Raw genomic sequence first — 21,622 nt, 5'->3', positions numbered from 1 at the left:
CTGGGACTGGGCTGCCAAGACCCCAGGAGGGCAGAACCCTGTCTGTGAGGTGGCAGCAGCTGTAGCGGCAGTGCAAGCCTCAGAGAGCTGGTTTGGCAGTACTGGGGGTCCATTGTGGAGCCCCCAGGATGCATGGAATTGGCTCCCCGAATCCAGATTTGGAATGGGGGGACAATGCCATGACCTTAGACATGTTACATGGCCATATTCGGAGTTACCATTGTGAAGCTACATATAGGTATTGACCTATATGTAGTGTACGTGTGTAATGGTGTCCCCGCACTCAGAAAGTCTGGGGAAACGGCCCTGAACTATGTGGAGGCACCTTTGCTACTGCATTGTTGCCCTCACACTTAGTAACTTTGGACCTAACCTTCAGCAAGTGAAGGTTAGACATATAGGTGACTTATAAGTTACTTAAGTGCAGTGAAAATGGCTGTGAAATAATGTGTGCATTATTTCACGCGGGCTGCAATGTTAGGCCTGTGCAAGGGTTTGTCTGAGCTCCTTGTAGGTGGCAAAAGAAATGCTGCAGCCCATATGGATCTCCTGGAACCCCAATGCCCTGGGTACCTAGGTACCATATACTAGGGACTTATAAGGGGGATCCAGTGTGCCAAATGAAATTGGTAAATTTAGTCACTGGCCTACAGTGACAACTTTAAAAGCAGAGAGAGCTAAGCACTGAGGTTCTGATTAGCAGAGCCTTAGTCACATAGTTAGGCACTACACAGGCATACACATTATGCCACAAGCTATGAGCACTGGGGTCCTGGCTAGCAGAATCCCAGTGAAACAGGCAAAACACACTGACATATAGGTTTTTATCTATGAGCACTGGGGTCCTGGCTAGTAGGATCCTAGTGACACAGTAAAAACTCACTGACACACACTCACAAACAGGCAAAAAGTGGGGGTAACCATGCTCGAAAGAGGCTACTTTCCTAAAGTTTCCAGGCTAGAACTAATCACATATTTGGAAGCATCCTCACCATCTTGAATGACTTTGGCCATGGAGGCCTGAAACTCTTCAGGGATTGCCGATAAGACCGTATGACCGTGTCCCAAAGAGAGTGTGTATATCGCCCAAGAAGGAAGCTGGCACTGACTGACCTGAGCACTATGCTGGCCGATGAGAACATCTGTTTACCGAATGCCTCTATTCTCTTCAACTGTATGTGTGTTTGTGTGTGTGTGTGGGGGGGGTCATTTAAAATGAACTGGGGTTCTCCATGCTGGTAGAAGCTTGTACCACCAGACTTTCTAGCGTAGGATGTTGCATCAAAAATTCAGGGGTGCTTGGGCCGTCCTGTGGCATCTGGCTACCTGCTTACTCACCAGTGGGAAAGAACCAGACTTAGGCCAGGTGACCATTAAGGTGTATGTTAGGGCCTTATTAGACAATGCTAAAGGATCAGAGGAACACTGGCAAGGCTGCAAAACCTTTGAAAGATCATCAGTTTTAACTTTCACAGAAGGAAGCTGTAAGTCCAACACTTCTACTGCACGTTACCAGCATGGCAAAAGAAGCAATGTCTTGTGTAGATGGTCCAGGATGGAAACTAACTCAATCAGGGGAAGTGTCTAGTCCACTGTTATCCTGTAATTCCATGTATAGAATGTCATCATCATGAGTGGGTATCTCCATGATCGTCTTTGACGGCTGGCTGACTTTGATCAGAGTCAGAGCCGAAAAGATGGCAAAGCAATGGAAGACATCACCCATCAGCCCTGGGTCCTGCATTGATGTTTAAGGGACCAATGTGAATTTTGTAGCCAGAATGGAAGTTGGCAACAAAGCAGGTGCAGAGCTCAAGATGGGCTGGGGAGGCACAGAGGACAGAGCTACCGGTGGTAACACAACTGGAGGCCTCTTTGGATCCTTGAGGCCTGAAGATGTGACAGAGTGATCTGGAAAAATACCAAAAATTTGCAGCATAGCCTCAATAAAAGCCTTGATCAGCTGTGCCGTAGCCAGTGACTCTGGAATGTTGAGGTGCATTGGGATCAATTGCAGAAGGAGTTCAGGAGAGACTGAGTGACATCTTGATGCCCTCTTGACTTTTCTGTTAGAAAGCGGTGGGACAGAGACAAGTTACGCTTGGGCCTTATATAGGGTTGTATCCCTTACTGGCATGCAGGAGCAATGCTGTTAAACTTCCAGTCTGGCACCTGAGGATACATATAAACATGAGAAATCTGCGATAAGTAGTTACCATCAGAGAATCTTTTAGCCATTGTAAGAGAGAAAGACCTTTTGAAGAATCAATATATTTTTAAATGTACATAACTGAGCAAACTGTTCTTAAGGTCATTGTCTTTTGGATAATGCTAAGCTAGTTTTTATATGTATCATGCTTTTCTTAGTTGCCAGCAAACGGTTTGTCATTGCTGGTGTTTTCACTAATGTCTCCCAAGACCTCTGTTCCTCTCTGTCTTACCCCATACTCATTCATCCACCTATGCACTCACTCACCTATCCATTCATTCATTTTTCCATGCACTGAGTCTCTCATCTACCAATTCACCTACTCATCATCCATGTAACCAAATAATTGCAGTCTCCTTCTTGCAATCATTCACTCATCGATCCACACAATCACAAACTGCAACTCATCAATTAGTGAAGAACTTTCACATTTAAAAAAAAAACAGACATATAGACTTTGACAATAATTGTTTTGTTTTGTAAAGCCATGATGCTGTGCCTGGGTAACAGCGCATTAATGTTTTACAGGGAAATGCTGCCTTTGTATACCAGACGACAAGAACCACATTTCCCTGTCTCACTGCCTGGAGTTCAATTTACCTTGCTAGTGGCCTCTGTAGGTGACCCTACTGGAAGACCCCCGACCCTCAAAAAACACCCCTTCATTTATATGGTGAATGTGGTGACTGAACATGATGCACCAATTTCAGAAAAAATGAAGTTGACCACAGACTCATTCAACTTATAGCCAACGTAGCTGTTGCGTCCCCACCTAGTGACGTCGCTTGTCAGTTTGGCATAAAAGGTCTACGTAAGAAGGTGGCAAGTCCTGGTGCTCTGACACAATATTGCTGACCGTCCTGTGACACTTCTAAGACTCAATTCACAAAGCTTTTGTGCATACAGTTCTTCCGTGCAATGTTTTATTTCTTTTCATCAGTTTCTGGCTCCGATAGTATCATACCATATCTTAAAAGATATTTCTGACTGTAAAATGTGCCTTTTAGAAACTTCAGGCTGGTTATTTAGTGGTAATGAGCTCTTTAAATTAGCGTTCAATCAAAGTCATGCTACGTAAAATGAAGGTGTAGGAAAGTACCATCTTGCCTGCCAGCTTACCCCCATTTTTACTTGTGTGTTTATTTGTTTTGCCTGTGTCACTGGGATCCTGCTAGCCAGGACCCCAGTGCTCATAAGTTGTGGCCTATATGTGTTCCCTGTGTGGTGCCTAACTGTATCACTGAGACTCTGCTAACAAGGATCTCAGTGTTTATGCTCTCTCTGCTTTTAAAATTGTCACTGCAGGCTAGTGAGTAATTTTACCGATTCTGATTGGCACACTGGAACACCCTTATAATTCCCTGGTATATGGTACCTAGGAAACCAGGGTATTGGGGTTACAGGAGATCCCTATGGGCTGCAGCATTTCTTTTGCCACCCATAGGGAGCTCAGGCAATTCTTACACAGGACTGCCACTGCAGCCTTAGTGAAATAACATCCAAGTTATTTTACAGCCATTTTACACTGCACTTAAGTAACTTATAAGTCACGTATATGTCCAGCCCTCACTTGGTGAAGGTTAGGTGCAAAGTTACTAAGAGTGAGGGCACCCTGGCACTAGCCAAGGTGCCTCCACATTGTTCAGGGCAATTTCCCCGGACTTTGTGAGTGGGAGAACACCATTACACGTGTGAACTACATGTAGGTCAATACCTATCTGTAGCTTCACAATGGTAACTCCGAATATGGCCATGTAACATGTCTAAAATCATGGAATTGTCCCCCCAAGTCTGGTATTGGGAGGCCAATCCCATGCATCCCCGGGACTCCAGCATGGACCCCGGGTACTACCAAACTAACTCTCTGGGTTTTTCTATGCAGCTACCGCTGCTGCCACCCCTCAGACAGGTTTCTGCCCCCCCTGGGGTCTGGGCAGCCCAGTCCCAGGAAGGCAGAACAAAGGATTTCCTCTGAGAGAGGGTATACCACCCTCTCCCTTTGGAAATAGGTATTAAGGGCCTGAGAGGAGTAGCCTCTCCTGGCCTCTGGAAATGCTTTGAAGGGCACAGATGGTGCCCTCCTTGCATAAACCAGTCTACACCGGTTCAGGGATCCCTGCTGTGGTGCGAAACTGGACAAAGGAAAGGGGAGTGACCACTCACCTGTCCATCACTACCCCAGGGGTGGTGCCCAGAGCTCCTCCAGTGTGTCCCAGACCTCTGCCATCTTGAATGCAGAGGTGTGAGGGCACAATGGAGACCTCTGAGTGGACAGTGCCAGCAGGTGACGTCAGAGACCCCTCCTGATAGGCCCTTACCAGGTTAGGTAGCCAATCCTCCTCTGAGGGATATTTAGGACCTCTCCTGTGGGTTCCACTTCAGATAACGAATGCAAGAGCTCACCAGAGTTCCTTTGCACTTCTTTCTTCGACTTCTGCCAAGGATCGACCGCTGACTGCTCCAGGACACCTGCAAAACCGCAACAAAGTAGCAAGAAGACTACCAGCAACATTGTAGCACTTAATCCTGCCGGCTTTCCCGACTGTTTCCTGGTGGTGCATGCCCTGAGGGCTGTCTGCCTTCACCCTGCACTGGAAGCCAAGAAGAAATCTCCTGTGGGTCGACGGAATCTTCCCCCTGCTAACGCAGGCACCAAATTTCTGCATCACCAGTCTCGACGAGCGTGGTCCCTGGAACACAGGAGCTGGATCCAAGTGACCCCGACAGTCCAGTGGTCCTTCTGTCCAAATTTGGTGGAGGTAAGTCCTTGCTTCCCCACGCCAGACAGTAATCCTGTGTACTACGTGATCTGCAGCAGCTAGGGCTTCTGTGCACTTTTGCAAGACTTCCTTCGTGCACAGCACAGCCCAGGTCCCCAGCACTCCGTCCTGCATGGCCCAACTCGCTGAGTTGACCTCTGACTTCGTGGGACCCTCTTTTGTTGTGCTGAGACGACTGTCATGCTCTAATTTCTTGAACGCCTGTTCAAGTGCTTCTGCGGGTGTTGCCTTCTTCTGCATGGGATCTCTCTGTAGCTGAGTGCCCCCTCTGTCTCCTCCTCCAAGGGGCGACCTCCTGGTCCTTTCTGGGCCCTGGCAGCGCCCCTTATCTTCAATTGCGACTCTTGCAGCTAGCAAGGCTTGTTTGCGGTCTTTCTGCGTGGAAACAACTCTGCATCCTCCAGCACGCCATGGGACATCTTCTGACCAAAGGAGAAGTTCCCGGCACCTTTCGTTTTTTCAGAATCTTTGGCTTTTCCCACCCGGAGGCAGCTCTTTTGCACCTTCATCCGGGGTTTAGTGGGCTTTTGCCCCCCTGGACACTTGCGTGACTCTTGGACTTGGTCCCCTTCCTATACAGGTCCTCAGGTCCAGGAATCCGTCTTCAGTGCTTTGCAGTTAGTTGTTGTCTTTGCAGAATCCCCTATCTCGACTTTACTGTCTTTCTGGGGTAGTAGGGTAACTTCACTCCTACTTTTCAGGGTCTTGGGGTAGGGTATCTTGGACACCCTTAGTGTTTTCTTACACTCCCAGCGACCCTCTACACACTACACTAGGCCAGGGGTCCATTTGTGGTTTGCATTCCACTTTTGGAGTATATGGTTTGTGTTGCCCCTAGGCCTCTTGTCTCCTATTGCATTATATTGTGTTCTACAGTGTTGGCACTACTTTTCTAAGTGTTTTACTTACCTGATTTTGGTTTGTGTGTATATTTTGTGTATTTTACTTACCTCCTAAGGGAGTATATCCTCTGAGATATTTTTGACACATTGTCACTAAAATAAAGTACCTTTATTTTTAGTAACTCTGAGTATTGTGTTTCTTATGGTATAGTGCTATATGATAAAAGTGGTATGGTAGGAGCTTTGCATGTCTCCTAGTTCAGCCTAAGCTGCTCTGCTATAGCTACCTCTATCAGCCTAAGCTGCTAGAATACTATTAATCTACTAATAAGGGATAATTGGATCTGGCACAAGGTGTAAATACCACACGTTACCCACTTTAAGCAAGGCCAGCCTCCTACAGATAGATACATACTAACCATTTTTATAATTTTACTCTGGCTTTCATTTTTATGAAGGGTGTTTGATATGTGTGATTGTACTCACCCCATCTCCTTGTTTTATCCAGTAACTAAGCCACCAGTTGCTGAACGTAATGCTTCCAGTGTTCAATATGAAGACCAGCATATTTACAAGGAATATAATTGCACCTCCAGATGCCATGATATATACTCCAAACACCGACCATGGCACCGAACCACTTCCTTTCTCCTCTGCCTGCATGAGCTGACCTGCAAAAGTATTCAGAGCAAATTACTCTTCTGTAATTTTTGGGAAGTAACATTTCAATGTGGATTCAATTTATTTTAGGTTTTATGACCTCTGTTTATTGGTGTATATTATTTATGCATGTTTGACCCAAAAACACAAACAGCGTGCACCAATCAATAACTACATGCACAGTAGGCTTATTCACAAACGCTATTTTGGAGTACATAACGTGGCATTACTATACCTACTCCGAAATGCACATCACAAACCTCTGCCCATAGATCTGTGCGTCCATTGCTCCTATCTTTTCTGTAGAGATCTCGGCCCTCAATGGTAAATGCATTGGCACGTGGGTATTACATTTTGTAGTAAATGTGGGGACAAGAGGGAGTGGTTGGAAAATTGGGAATAATTACTACAAATGGATGGGGTTCAGGGAAATTTGGCCTTTAGAGAGGGGCATGCTAATACAAAACACACACCCACATAAGAGAAGGACAGCTGCATTTTGCAAAATACATATTAAATGTACTACAGTTATGCTACTGTCAAAACAATCTTGTACGCTCTCCAGCCCAGTCTTGGAATAAGTCAAACACCACACATAGCCATCCAATTGGTACTGCAACACACACCCATAGAAATCACTGGAGACAGGCAATAACACGAACACATATGGAAACTTGTAAAATAAACTAAGTAACATTTAAAATAAAATGTATTTACATTATTTTAAAGGTTATTAAATATATTATTTTAAATAAAAATGCAAATGCTATTTTTTAATGTTCATAATAACACTAATACAATTTACTTCAAATAACTTTTAAAAAAATCACAAATAAAGCAATACATAACTTGCATCTAGGACTGATGCACATTCAACACAAAACATACATTAAGTGTTGGGGGAAGAAAAAATATATTTAATTTAATTTACACATTAAATCAAGCGGTGTGGCCAAGATATCAGCGTGCAAATTTATCCAGGGTGACACTTCAGGGTTGCTAAGGTGGTTTAAATAATGGAAAGGCCTAACTGTGCGAGGTCTAAGGCAGATTAGAAGAACTGGACGGGAGGCAAGTCGAAATGGAGCAATAAAATGGAAAGAGTGACAGGAAAGTGAGCGTGGAATTACGGATATTGTTATAGAAAAAGGCGGGCTGACTTGGTAAAACCCCTGCGATTTGGTCACCAAAGAGGCAGGGAATCTTTGTTCTGGGCTGAGCTGTTGGCGTCGACCAGTCTAAATGCCTCTTGAACATCGAGTCAAGAGTTCGCGTCAACTCTTTGTGTTTACTAATTTCGGGTTGAGCACAAAAGATCCCTACAGAGGGAAACAAAAGTTCATGTTTGGGAGGCAGGGTGGTAACCATATGGTGGGAAAGGACTTATCGAGATAGACGAATGTTCAAAGATAGTGTACACTGTTAAGCATGAAGTGTTAGACTACCCAGTGTTATTAAATGTTAAAATAGCATCTTTAAACACCAGGGGTCTGAATAGCCCTATAAAGAGGGGGTACTTTGGAGACACCTGAAAGCTGATCAACCGGTCATTATTTGCTTTCAGGAAACTCACCTCTCCAGACAGGATCAAAGTATGGTAATGCATAGCATGTCTCCCGGGGCATATCACTCCTCTGCTAAAACTAAACAAAACTCGATGGCACTCTATAGTAGACATGACTAAAAGTTAGACATACAAGAGGTGAAAATGGACAAGGAGAATTATATTTAATCCTGACAGGTACATTCACTTGGTCATCAGTCATGATTGTGACGATACATGGTTTGAATTAGCCACAAGAATCCTTTCTTAAAAATGTTTCAGACGTTGTGGCAGAAATAGCTAGAGCTGACATTATGCTCACGGGAGACTTCAACCTGGTGTGGGACCCTCCCATAGAGGGATAAGGACCCGAAGATAACAGGTGAGGTGGATGCCTAAGGCCTTTAAGAAGCCACTGAAGGGGAACAGGGACTTAGAGAAGTTTGGCGGGAGAAACATGAGGCTGATAAGGAGTTTACATATTGCTTTCGGGTTCACTGATCGTATGTTGTCTGCTAATAACGCATGATGATCTCACCCATTTTAATGCGATTTTTTCAGAGATGCGGACTACAGAGGGCAGGTTGGTTAAGAGGTTCTTGGGAAAGTTATTTTTCTACATTTTCTTCTTTGGTATTCTTTTTTATATACGTGTGGTCCTTTTGTAACCTGTAACGTACATTATATATCATGTGCCATTCAAATTTATTATCGTAAATTATCCGATGCCACTTTTTCTGCCTGATCTTACCACACCTTATGGCTATACTCATTTAATTATGTTCTCTTTTAATGTCGAAAATGCAATAAAATATGTTTTAAAAATAATGTATTGGTCCCTATGGGAGAAATGGCAGATATTGGCTTAGTGTGGCACAATGGTTAGAGCAGCAGACCCTGATGCTGAGATCTGGCCTGGGGCCAGGGTTCAATACCCACCTTGGTTGGGCTTGGGTTCAATTCCCTTGGACTAGATCATTCTTGCCTCGGTGCCTCATCTAATTAATGGGTCCCACTCTGTAATTCTGGGCAATAGCTTGCTAAATCTCCACAATGGCCCTCACAGCGCTTGGATGCCTGGCTTTACCCTGGGGATGTCCAGGAGTGGGTGCCCCACCGGGAAAATCCAGGAGGGGTTCCACAGTAGTATGCGTACAGCACCTTGAGATCCTAACGGGTGAGTAGTGCACTTTACAAGTGTGAAGTTTACAGTCTTTTTCTGTTGCTTACTATGCTCAGTGAGCTTGGAACTCCAATTTAATATGAGAGCTAAGTGCTTGAGATGGAGACTACACCCCTCAATATTGAGGGACTCGAACTTTAAAGAAGAAATTAGCACATAGATAGATGAGTACTTTAGTTTAAATGAGGGAAAGGAGGTATCTCAGCATAGTATGTGTCATTCCGTTAAGGTGGTAACATGAGGGAGGTGTAAATCCGAACTGGCACACCTTCAACATTTGTGAGAAACAAAAAAACACAACAGCCAGAGGAAAAAGTGAGTACAGATTACATTCAACACCAAGACCAACTGTAAACTAACAACCAGGGGGCAACTACAAATCCTATATACATACAGACCAAAATTGTCATTTTAACACCGGAAAAGACGTACATATGTCATGGGGGATAAGTCGCCTGATCCAGAGCTCCACAGAGGCCCTGGGGATATTATCCTGGTGCTGCGTCGGTAACGGACTGGAATGGGCTAAATCCTATCCACGGATGCAGGGGGGGGCACCGGAGCCTGCGAGGCACGGCACAATGGCCGCATTTGGTGCTGCGGCACCTTTATAGATGGAGAGGCCTGGTGGAGGCGGGGCAGCCAACGGAGCTCTCGGCCTGCCTGTAGGAGGCTGGCCTGGCTTATAGTGGGTACCTGATGGTACTTACACCTTGTGCCAGGTCCAGTTATCCCTTATTAGTAGATTAGTGGTGTTCTAGCATCTTAGGCTGATAGAGGTAGCTATAGCAGAGCAGCTTAGGCTGAACTAGGAGACATGCAAAGCTCCTACTATACCACTTATATCATATAGCACTATATCATAAGAATAACTAAATTCAGAGTTACTACAAATAAAGGTTCTTTATTTTAGTGACAATGTGCCAAAATATCTCAAAGGATATACTCCCTTAGGAGGTAAGTAAAATACACAAAATATACACACAATCCAAAATCAGGTAAGTAAACAGTTAGAAAAGTAGTGCAAACACTGTAGAATACCATAGGATGCAATAGGCCTAGGGGCAACACAAACCACATACTCCAAAAGTGGAATGCGAACCATGAATGGACCCCAGGCGTAGTGTAGTGTGTAGAGGGTCGCTGGGAGTGTCAGAAAACACTAAGGGTGTCCAAGATACCCCACCCCAAAATCCTGAAAAGTAGGAGTAAAGTTACCCTGCTTCCCCAGAAACACACTATAGTCGTTATAGGAGATTCTGCAAAGGCAACAACTGACTGCAAAGCACTGAAGACGGATTCCTGGACCTGAGGACCTGTAAAGGAAGGGGACCAAGTCCAAGAGTCACACAAGTGTCCGGGGGGGGGGGGCAGAAGCCCACTAAACCCCGGATGAAGGTGCAAAAGGGCTGCCTCTGGGGGGAAGAAGCTGAAGATTCTGCAACAACAGAAGATGCCAGGAACTTCTCCTTTGCACAGAAGATGTCCCACGGCATGCTGGAGGATGCAGAGTTGTTTCCAAGCAGAAAGACCGCAAACAAGCCTTGCTAGCTGCTAGAGTCGCGGTTGAAGAAAATGGGTGCTGCCTGGGCCCAGGAAGGACCAGGAGGTCGCCCCTTGGAAGAGGAGACAGAGGGGGCGCTCAGCAGCACAGAGAGCCCGTGCAAAAGCAGGTAGCACCCGCAGAAGCACTTGAACAGGCGTTCAAGAAATCTGAGCACAGCAGTCGTCTCAACACTACAAAGGAGGGTCCCACGAAGCCGGTGGTCAACTCAGCGAGTTCAGCAATGCAGGACGGAGTGCTGGGGACCTGGGCTATGCTGTGTATAAAGGATTTCTTGCAAAAGTGCACAGAAGCCCTAGCAGCTGCAGTTCACGCAGTACACAGGATTACTGTCTGGCGTGGGGAGGCAAGGACTTACCTCCACCAAATTTGGACAGAAGGACCACTGGACTGTCGGGTCACTTGGATCCAGCTCCTGTGTTCCAGGGACCACGCTCGTTGAGACTGGTGATGCAGAAATTTGGTGCCTGCGTTAGCAGGGGGAAGATTCCGTCGACCCACGGGAGATTTCTTCTTGGCTTCCAGTGCAGGGTGAAGGCAGACAGCCCTCAGAGCATGCACCACCAGGAAACAGTAGCGAAAGCCGGCAGGATTAGGCGCTACACTGTTGCTGGTAGTCTTCTTGCTACTTTGTTGCGGTTTTACAGCCGTCCTGGAGCAGTCAGCGGTCGATCCTTGACAGACGTCGAAGAGTGAAGTGTAGAGGAACTCTGGTGAGCTCTTGCATTCGTTATCTGAAGAGGAACCCACAGAAGAGACCCTAAATAGCCCTCAGAGGAGGATTGGATACCTAACCAGGTAAGAGCCTATCAGGAGGGGTCTCTGACGTTACCTGTTGGCACTGGCCACTCAGAGGCCTCCATTGTGCCCTCACACCTCTGCATTCAAGATGGCAGAGGTCTGGGACACACTGGAGAAGCTCTGGGCACCACCCCTAAGGTGGTGATGGACAGCAGAGTGGTCACTCCCCTTTCCTTTGTGCAGTTTTGCGCCAGACCAGGGGCTGGGGGATCCCTGAACCGGTGTAGACTGGCTTATGCAAGGAGGGCACCATCGGTGCCCTCCAAAGCATTTCCAGAGGATGGGGGAGGTGTAAGATCATAGCGTACGTAAAGCAAGGACACAGCTCCAGAGGTAACTCGTGTAGTTTATTGTAGAAACAGTAATTCTATCCGTAGAGAAAGCATCCCGACCTCCGCCTCTCTCCGCAACCGTACGTAAAGCAAGGACACAGCTCCAAAGGTAACCTGTGTAGTTTATTGTAGAAACAGTAATTCTATGCGTAGAGAAAGCATCCCGACCTCCGCCTCTCTCCGCAACCGTCCACTCTCTCACACCCCGCACCTTCCGTTCCATCGCACGCTCACCATTCTCCATTCGTATCCTCGCGCACACACAGCACACACATTCTCACATTCACCTTCTCGCGCTCACACCTGGATATAGGATATAACACTTCTCCCTTCCTTAACCAAAACAACAGTAACAGAACATAAATGTTTTTTAAAAATACAAACTAATTATAACAAACTACAGCATTTTGGAAAATAGGTACTTCACAACAAGTTATAGTCTTTCAGATGTGACGGAGGTTTGACAGATCTGTTCGATCTCCTCACATCTGAACTGCATGGCAACTCTTCAGGGGTATCCTTCCGACTACTTGAGTCTGAGTTCTGTGTGTCCTTCCGACCACTTGAGTCTGAGTTCTGTGTGGAGACTCCAACGGCCTTCTTATGAAATACATCCCTACACAAGGAATAGAGATCTCCTCTAAATTTGAAAATTCTATTCAAATTCCAAACTCTGTTATCATCTGTTTTCACAGCATTAGTAAATAACTTCACAACCTTCATGGGACCAGAGAGTTTTTTTTTCATCAGAGGATTTCTGATAAGAACATAATCACCAACATTAATTACAGTTTTCTTCACAGCATGAGTCTTATAAAAATTTATTTTACTCTTCACCCTCTTTGCACACTCCCTGGACATCCACTCATCATTCACCATCATCCTACCCCTGCCATCAAGTAAGTTATTAACCCAAGTAGGTTCCAATTCAGAATTTCCACGCCTACCTCGAAACAGGGCAAAAGGTGTCTCCCCTGTAGACGTGTGAGGGGTATGTCTATAGAGATAGACCTTTTTTAGCACTTCTTCCTTCCAGTTCAATTGGTTATCCTTAGCAATGGAGATGGTTTCTTTGAGAACCCAATTGAAACGTTCCACCATACCATTACACTCAGGATGGTACAAAGCACAGAGTTTGTGTTTGATACCACACCCATGCAAAAAATCATTCATTTCTCCTGAAACTAACTGTACTCCATTATCTGTGAGAATGGTAGTGGGTAAGCCTTCTTGAATTATTAACTTCTTGATAAATTTAATCACCTTGTTAGTTTCGATACTTCCAGTCAAATTGACCTCAGGCCACCTTGAAAACATATCAATAACCACAATCACGTATTCGGCCATACCACCACTATGAATGGGTCCTAAGATATCTAGTGCAATATCTTGCCACGGACCTTTTGGGGTTTCCTTAGTGATCATGGGTTGAACACGAGGTTTCAAAGCCTTTTCACTCACTGCACACTGTAGACAATCTCTGACAACCCTTTCCACTTGCATGTCCATACCTGGCCACCAATAGAAGGAACGCAACCTCTCTTTGGTTTTAGATATGCCCATGTGACTATCATGAGCCTGATTTACTAATTGACTCCTCACACTTCTAAGAGGAACCAACCTCGTACCTCTCAATAACAGTCCATCAACACAAACCAATTCATTTCTCACATTCCAAAATTCAGCACTCCCCCCACAACCTTTTTTTTTAATCCTCCAATTATCTTGTATCAACTTGATGACTTCTTGTAGCACCACATCTCTTAAGGTTTCTTCACGCCATTTGACTTCAGGGATTATTTCAAAACTGACTTCACACACTCGATCAAAACATTCTGTATCATCACCCTCCAGACCTTCACTCTCATAGTTCCTACTTTCTGTAGAAACTAATCTAGATAAAACATCAGCCGACAAGTTATGAGAACCAGGAACATATTCTACGATAAAATTGTAATCCTGTAATCCAACAATCCACTTAGTGATCCTGCTTGAGACAGAATCAATTCCCTTATAATAGAAAACTTGACATAAAGGTTTGTGATCAGTCCGCACGACAAAAGAACCTCCCCACAAAAACTTTTTAAACTTCTTAATCGCCCCAAAAAACACCAGTGCGTCCCTCTCGATCACAGAAAATTTGCTCTCAGCACCTCTAAGACTCCTAGAAATAAAGGCAATGGTGTTTTCTGGATTTAAACCACCTTGTTGCAAAACTGCTCCCAACCCTTTGTTACTGGCATCGGTCATCAAAATAGAACGCACATTAGGATTAAAATTCTTGAGTGTGGGCGCTATCACAAGAGACTCCTTGATACTGCAAAATTCCCTCTCACACTCATCATCCCACTTGAAATCAGTACCCTTTTTTAGCAAAGTTCTCATGTTAAAACATGAACTGGCAAAATTCCTGACAAATTTACTGTAAAATTCAGCCATACCAAGGAATCGCACTAGTTCCTCTTTCGAAGTGGGGGAAGACAATCACCGAATAGAGTTGACCAGTTCTTTCTTGGGTAAAACACCCCCACCAGAAATAGTGTGCCCTAGATAATCAATGGCCTCCACTCCAAACTTGCACTTCTCAGCCTTTATAGTTAGACTACTTTCTGTTAACTTCTTAAGTACCTCTCTGAGTCTTGTCATATGTTCTTTGAAGTCCTTACCATATACTAGTATGTCATCTTGATATACATATACTCCACACAAACTTTCCAACACACGTTCCATCAACCTTTGAAAAACAGAAGCGTCAGAGATCAGACCAAAAGGTAATCGTACAAATCTGAAGGTGCCATACGGAGTAATAAAGGCTGTGTAGTTTCTACATGATTCATCTAGTTCAACTTGATGATAAGCTGACGTGAGATCTATTGTAGAAAACAACTTAGCTCCTGAGACTGTAGACAGCAATTCCGTAATGTTAGGGAGAGGATACCTATCCACAACAACACACTTGTTGAGCTTGCGGAGATCCACACAAAGTCTGATCTGGCCACTAGCTTTCCTTGCAATAACAATGGGGGCCAACCATTCTGTGCCCTCTACTTCTTCGATTATTCCTTGATCCTTTAGTTTCATCAATTCAGTTTGAAGATCATCCCTTATGGAAAAAGGTACACTCCGTACCTTGCTGCAAAAAGGAACAGAACCAGGAAACAATTTGATCTTGTGTGAATAACCTCGCATGCACCCTATCTTATCGCTAAATAGGTTTCTGAAGTCTTTATGAAGAGTGGAAATGAAATCTGGATCTACTTCAGTGTTATTTACTTCTCTCACACACGGCAGTCCCTTAAGAACGATAGAAGGAGAACTGTTGGGGTCAAGCATCACCCCCAGATCTCTTTGATGCCACCAACTAATTATGTTATCCCCTTTTTTTGAAACATACACCTTGCCCGTGGCAAATCGTTGAGCATATTCCAGTAAACCTACGAAGTAACCATGTAGTTCTATGGGTTCTCCGCCATAAGCGCATGGTCTGATGTCAGGTTTGGAAAGTTGAACTTTCCCTTCTAGATGTTCCCGATAAAATTGATTATATATTATCGTTATTTTGGCGCCAGAGTCAAAAAGCATTAAGGTTCTTGCCCCTTCCACTAATACGTAATCTACAGGCCCCTTAACTTTGCAGTCAGAGATCTGTTAAACAATCTGACCACACTGAAAGTCATCAACCCTCTGAGTTTCATCAAGGTCATTATCAATGGAGTTGACAGACTTCTTAAACTTCCTTTGGTTGCATACCGCAAAGAAATGACCCTTCTTCTTGCAGTACGAGCAGTAAGCTTTAGCAGCCGGACATGATTTGTCATTGGCAAAATGTCCTTCTTTATCACATCTAAAACATCTTTTATTGTTAACAGACCCTTGAAAAGAGTTATTGGGTCTACTGTCTTTCCCCACTACAGACACCTCCTTGTACTCTTGTTTCTTCATGACCTCAACACACTTTACAGAGTGTTCAATTCTTTTTGCAAGTAAGATGACCTCGTCTACATGTGGATCATCTAACAACCATAGCTCGTCACGTACTTTATCCATTTTGCATCCTAGCATGAATTGATCATGGATTTGTTCATCCAAAGTAGAGCCAAACTTGCATGAGGAGGCCAAACGTCTCAAGTCTGTTAAGTAATTCTCAACTGTTTCTCCTTCAACTTGTAGTCTCCTACCGAAATAGTACCTCTCCAGAATTGTGCTGATTTTCGGTAGATAATGTAAGTCTAATTTTTTAATACAAATTTCATATTCGTTTAAGGCAATAGGATCAGTGTCAGGAATATCTGTGAGATGGTCGAAAATCTCTTGACCTTCCGTACCTAGGCAGTGAAGTAACAAAGCAGTCCTCCTTTCAGTACTAAGTGATGTACCACAAACTCTAGAATATCTTTCGAATACCTTCTTCCACTTGCTCCACTTGATTGGAGGATCTCCAGGAGTGGAGAGAAAAAAAGGAGGAGCAGCAACATTCTGCATTGTGTAAAAAAAAAAAAAAAACAACAACAAAAAAATATATATATATATAAGTAGCTAGTGTAAAAATACTTGAAATGGTTTATTTCTGAAAATCTTGCGTGGCAGTCGCAGAAGAAACAGCAAGAAGAACTGCGTAATAGCAATGGATGCCGAAATTAGCTCTTCATATGATTTTACACAATAAGTAAAAGAATTGTCCTGGAAACAGGAAACGCTGAAGGTTTTAATCTTTAAAAGCGTGTACGTTGCCTTAAAAACGGGCTAGAGCATCGCGCTGAAATCTGCGTGAGAACTGCCCTGACATCAGCAAGCGACTCGGTTGTCTTGGCAACAGGGAGCTCGAGAGCGCAATCTGCGCTCGAGACAGAAGTATGAAAGACGAATGAAACACGGATGAAAACGAAGAAAATCATGAAATTATAGGCAGTTTACGGTTACAGTCCAACCGAGTTCATTACGGTTACAGTCCAACCGAGTTCAGTGACGTCTCCTTTTGCCTTCCAAAGATATCTTCTCGAGTCAGGATGCTTTCCCAAGCTGGCATGGGAAAGCCTCTCGTCGCCAGTGTAAGATCGTAGCGTACGTAAAGCAAGGACACAGCTCCAGAGGTAACTCGTGTCGTTTATTGTAGAAACAGTAATTCTATCCGTAGAGAAAGCATCCCGACCTCCGCCTCTCTCCGCAACCGTCCACTCTCACACACCCCGCACCTTCCATTCCATTGCACGCTCACCATTCTCCATTCGTATCCTCGCGCACACACAGCACACACATTCTCACATTCACTTTCTCGCGCTCACACCTGGATATAGGATATAACAGGAGGCTACTCTCTCAGAGGAAATCCTTTGTTCTGCCTTCCTGGGACTGGGCTGCCCGGACCCCAGGAGGGCAGAAGCCTGTCTGCGGGTTGGCAGCAGCGGTAGGTGCAGTGAAAACACCAGAGAGCTAGTTTGCCAGTACCCGGGATCCATGCTGGAGCCCCGGGGATGCATGGGATTGGCCCCCCAATACCAGATTTGGCATGGGGTGACAATTCCATGATCTTAGACATGTTACATGGCCATATTTGGAGTTACCATTGTGAAGCTACATATAGGTATTGACCTATATGTAGTGCACGCGTGTAATGGTGTCCCTGCACTCACAAAGTCCGGGGAAATTGCCCCGAACAATGTGGGGGCACCTTGGCTAGTGCCAGGGTGCCCTCACACTTAGTAACTTTGCACCTAACCTTCACTAAGTGAGGGTTAGACATATGCATGACTTATAAGTTACTTAAGTGCAGTGTAAAATGGCTGTGAAATAACGTGGACGTTATTTCACTCAGGCTGCAGTGGCAGTCCTGTGTAAGAATTGTCTGAGCTCCATATGGGTATCAAAAGAAATGCTGCAGCCCAAAGGGGTCTCCTGGAACCCCAATACCCTGGGTACCTAGGTACCATATACTAGGGAATTATAAGGGTGTTCCAGTGTGCCAATCAGAATTGGTAAAAGCGGTCACTAGCCTGCAGTGACAATTTTAAAAGCAGAGAGAGCATAAGCAATGAGATTCTGGTTAGCAGAGTCTCAGTGACACAGTTAGGCACCACACAGGGAACACATTTAGGCTACCAACTATGAGCACTGGGGTCCTGGCTAGCAGGATCCCAGTGAGACAGGCAAAAACAAACAAGTAAAAATTGGGGTAACATGCCAGGCAAGATAGTACTTTCCTACACTGCACTGCGGCAGTGTTTCCAGATTGGGCTATTTCCCGCACAAACGGGCAACATTTTTCCCATTTGTGTGAGAAAATAGTCAACTGGCGGGTGGCTATTTTTTGGGCTTCTGTTTCAATGTTGTGTGGATTCTTTTTACTTAGGGCGGCGCCTCCGCTCCAGTGCAGGTTCATTGCCATCATGGTCCATGAACTTGCACTTCAATGAGGGCGCGTCACGTCACTCCTTCACTGTGACGATTACATGAGTCAGCTGCAAATCCTATATACATACAGACCAAAATTGTCATTTTAACACCAGAAAAGACATACATATGTGGTGGGGGATAAGTTGCCTGATCCGGAGCTCCACAGAGGCCCCAGGGATATTATTTTAGTGCCTCGTCGGTAACGGACTGGGATGGGCTAAATCCTGTCCACGGACCCAGGGGGGCACCGGAGACTGCGAGGCACGGCACAGTGGCCGCATTTGGTGCCGCAGCACCTTTATAGAAGGAGAGGCCTGGTGGGGGTGGGGCAGCCGACGGGACTCTCGGCCTGCCCTGCGGCAGTGTTGCCAGATTGGGCTATTTCCCGCACAAATGGGCGAAATTGTTCCCATTTGTGCGAGAAAATAGTCAGGTGGCGGGTGGCTATTTTTTGGGCTTCTGGTTCAATGTTGTGCGGATTTTTTTTACTTCGGGCGGCGCCTCCGCTCCTGTGCAAGTTTATTGCCATCATGGTCCATGAACTTGCACTTCAGTGAGAACGTGTCACGTCACTCCGTCACTGTGACTGTGCGCCTGCGCAGCAGTGCAGCGCGTTGCCACTCTGAGATGACTGACAACATCACTGACACTGAGCCTGCCTCTGCGGCAGCGCAGGCTGCAGGGCACAGACAGTGGCGGCCTGTGTCAGCCAGGCAGGCCAGGCAGGCCAGGAAGCGCTGTGCACTGTGCACAGTGAAGTTGTTGGGTGGGTGGGGTCACACGCCGACTCATGTGCGTCACTCTCCAATGCGAGTGAGAGTCGGTGTTGCGACTGACAGTGAGTCGTCGTGTGATCATGGAAATTGTTGTTGGGGCAGAGGGCCGGCAATCTAGGAGCGTGCGAAAGCACTACAAATTGACGACCCTGCCAAAAATGATTGGCCTACCCCTGCGGCATTATTTAAAATGCTGGCTGCGACTCGTGTGAAGTGTCACTCAATGGCTGTGCACGTGCCATGTGGTGGTGTCTGGCGTGTGTGGGTGGCTCTTCTCTTGGGCCCCACCGTGAGCCTCAGCCTGCATACGTGTGTTGGTGGCCCCCCCTGGAAAAGTCTCTTCTGTTGTGCGCTTGGACCCCGAATTAACGCCAGCCTTAGAGTGCGAGATTGGGGCCCGGGAGAGGGGAGACACCCCCCTGGCCCCTTCCTTTTGTGTAGGCACCACCTACAGCCCCTACCTACACTAACGTGCGGCTGGTTGGTGTGCAGCTGCGGAAGACAAGGCAAGTGTGCTTCAATTTGTGCCTTTCTGACTTGTGAGTAGATGTATTCCTTATTTTTAATAAAAGGGGCTAATTTTGGATTGAGAGTGCATAGGATGTAAAGCATGGCAGGATTGAATAAGAATGAATGGCATCCAGGGTGGCATAGCCAGTGCTTAATTTGTAAATAAAAACGTGCAGGTGTCCAAAGCTCTCCTCTTAAACACGCGGCTGCTGCAATTAAATGTGCAAACACGGAATACTAGGGCAGCGTAATCCTGAAGCCATGTTGGGCCTCGTTAGTCCATTTTAAGCCAGTCCCTGCCATTTCACCTCACTCCTGCAGCTTTCTGCTCTTTCCCTTTCTGATGCTTTTTTTCATTTTTGCATTCCTCTGTCTTTCCCATATGTGTCTTTTGCTCGCAGTAAATGCTTGAGGCAGGAAAAAAGAGCACCGTCCCTCAAAAATAAGTGCAGGTGTTCCGCACCGGAAACAACAAGCACAAATTAAGCACTGGATGGAATCACATGAAGGTTGGTGATGACAAAGAGTTATTGTTTTCGACTCGTAATGCAAGGGGGTTACAAGCTGAGTTGTGCAGTGCATGCTTTGCAGGGCAGTGAAATACAAATAAATCATTCAGTTTGGGTATACTTAAACCATTTTATCTGAAACCTTTTTGCACGTTTGGTAGCAGTCTATCTTATACTGCAAGTAATGACTTACATTTGCACAACACACAATTCTCCATTGCAGCAACGAAGATTTCATTCAGTAGCTTTTTGGTTACACATAGACTTTCAGTGCATTAACTAATAGAGGTTTCATAATATACAGTGATTAACTTAACTTTTTTATTTTTTAGTTTAAGGCATGAGTTATGTATGTGGTTACATGAAAGAGAATATTTTTTTTTTTTTAGCCACACGTTTAACCCCCCCACATTGCATGAAGCATCACTATTCATTTATTTCACTCCAGTTGGACGCAGTGCAAGCACAAATGCGGTCTCATTGGCTGAGGTAAGCGAAATGAGGGTACATTGTCAGTGTTCAGCCTCAATACATGCTTCTGTTCGTGATCTTAGTGCCTAAATTATTGACATCACTTGTTACGCTCTGCTCAGCGTAGCCATTGCTTGCATTTGACACAAGACACTAGCCTTTACCAATAATTTAAGTTCAAGTTCATGGTGTTTGGGTCACTGAGTTCTGACCTCTGGTATCAATTTGCAGAAGGGTGTCTATCGCCTCACAGAAACAGTCTTTTTCACCTCACACAAGGATGTATTTTTCAGCAGGGCCCTGTTGACCTCCAAAGTCCAGGGTAGAGGTAGCCAGCTAATACAAGTGTAGGGGTAGTGCCTGAGTACACCAGAAGGAGGCTGGAAATGAGTGAAATAAGCATCTTGTGGCCTAGGAAGTGGCTACTGCCCTTGCTTTCTGTCTGCAAACAAAGGAACATGATCGGCCTGCTACAAAGGGCTCCAATGCCAAAACTGGTGTCAAAAGGACTGCTGTGAACTTGACCAAAGCGATGTTCATCTTTCTGTCTCCAAACAAAAGAAAATAAAGGGGACGCGCTCAATGGAGGAGGCAGCAGGGGCGGGACGAGGCCCCTTTTAAAACTTCTGCGCGCCTGCATCCTGGCGGGACACGCTTACTGGAGGAGGCAGCAGGGGCGGGACGAGGCCCCTTTTAAAACTTTTGGGTGCCCGCTTCCTGGCGGGACGCGCTCAGTGGAGGAGGCAGCAGGGGCGGAACAAGGCCCCTTTTAAAACTTTTGCGCGCCCGCTTTGCGGGACGTGCCCGGGTGAAGCCTGGGCCAAGGGCGGGCCCGTCTTGCACCCGTCGGCGACTGGGCTGGGCCACACCATTTTCATCTTGATACTGAGGTCGGTGACTAGTGGTCGAACACACTGTAATCGTCAGGACATCATACCGCCATAGGTGAGCAGCATTTGTGCCCTTCTGTAGTTCTAGCTTCTCCAACAAGGCCCCAGTGGGGCGGAAACAGGGTGGGAACAGGGGAGGAAAAGCACCTATAGAAAAAGACT

The 21,622-nt window shown here is 45.6% G+C and overlaps 1 protein-coding gene across 1 annotated transcript in view; it reads right to left on the bottom strand.

Annotated features, from left to right (window-relative positions):
* LOC138249528 (ATP-binding cassette sub-family C member 5-like) overlaps positions 1 to 21,622 on the bottom strand; it is a 2,567,733-nt gene that overhangs the window by 761,557 nt on the left and 1,784,554 nt on the right. The window contains exon 17 of the mRNA XM_069203478.1: positions 6,318 to 6,502. Coding sequence (XP_069059579.1) covers positions 6,318 to 6,502 — 185 coding nt within the window. The remainder of the gene's footprint in view (positions 1 to 6,317; positions 6,503 to 21,622) is intronic.

The sequence above is a fragment of the Pleurodeles waltl genome, chromosome 8 (assembly GCF_031143425.1).
Source record: "Pleurodeles waltl isolate 20211129_DDA chromosome 8, aPleWal1.hap1.20221129, whole genome shotgun sequence".
NCBI classification, from domain to species: Eukaryota; Metazoa; Chordata; class Amphibia; order Caudata; family Salamandridae; genus Pleurodeles; species Pleurodeles waltl.
The sequence above is the reverse complement of the archived record's forward strand: the minus strand, read 5'-3'. Positions and strand labels throughout refer to the sequence as shown.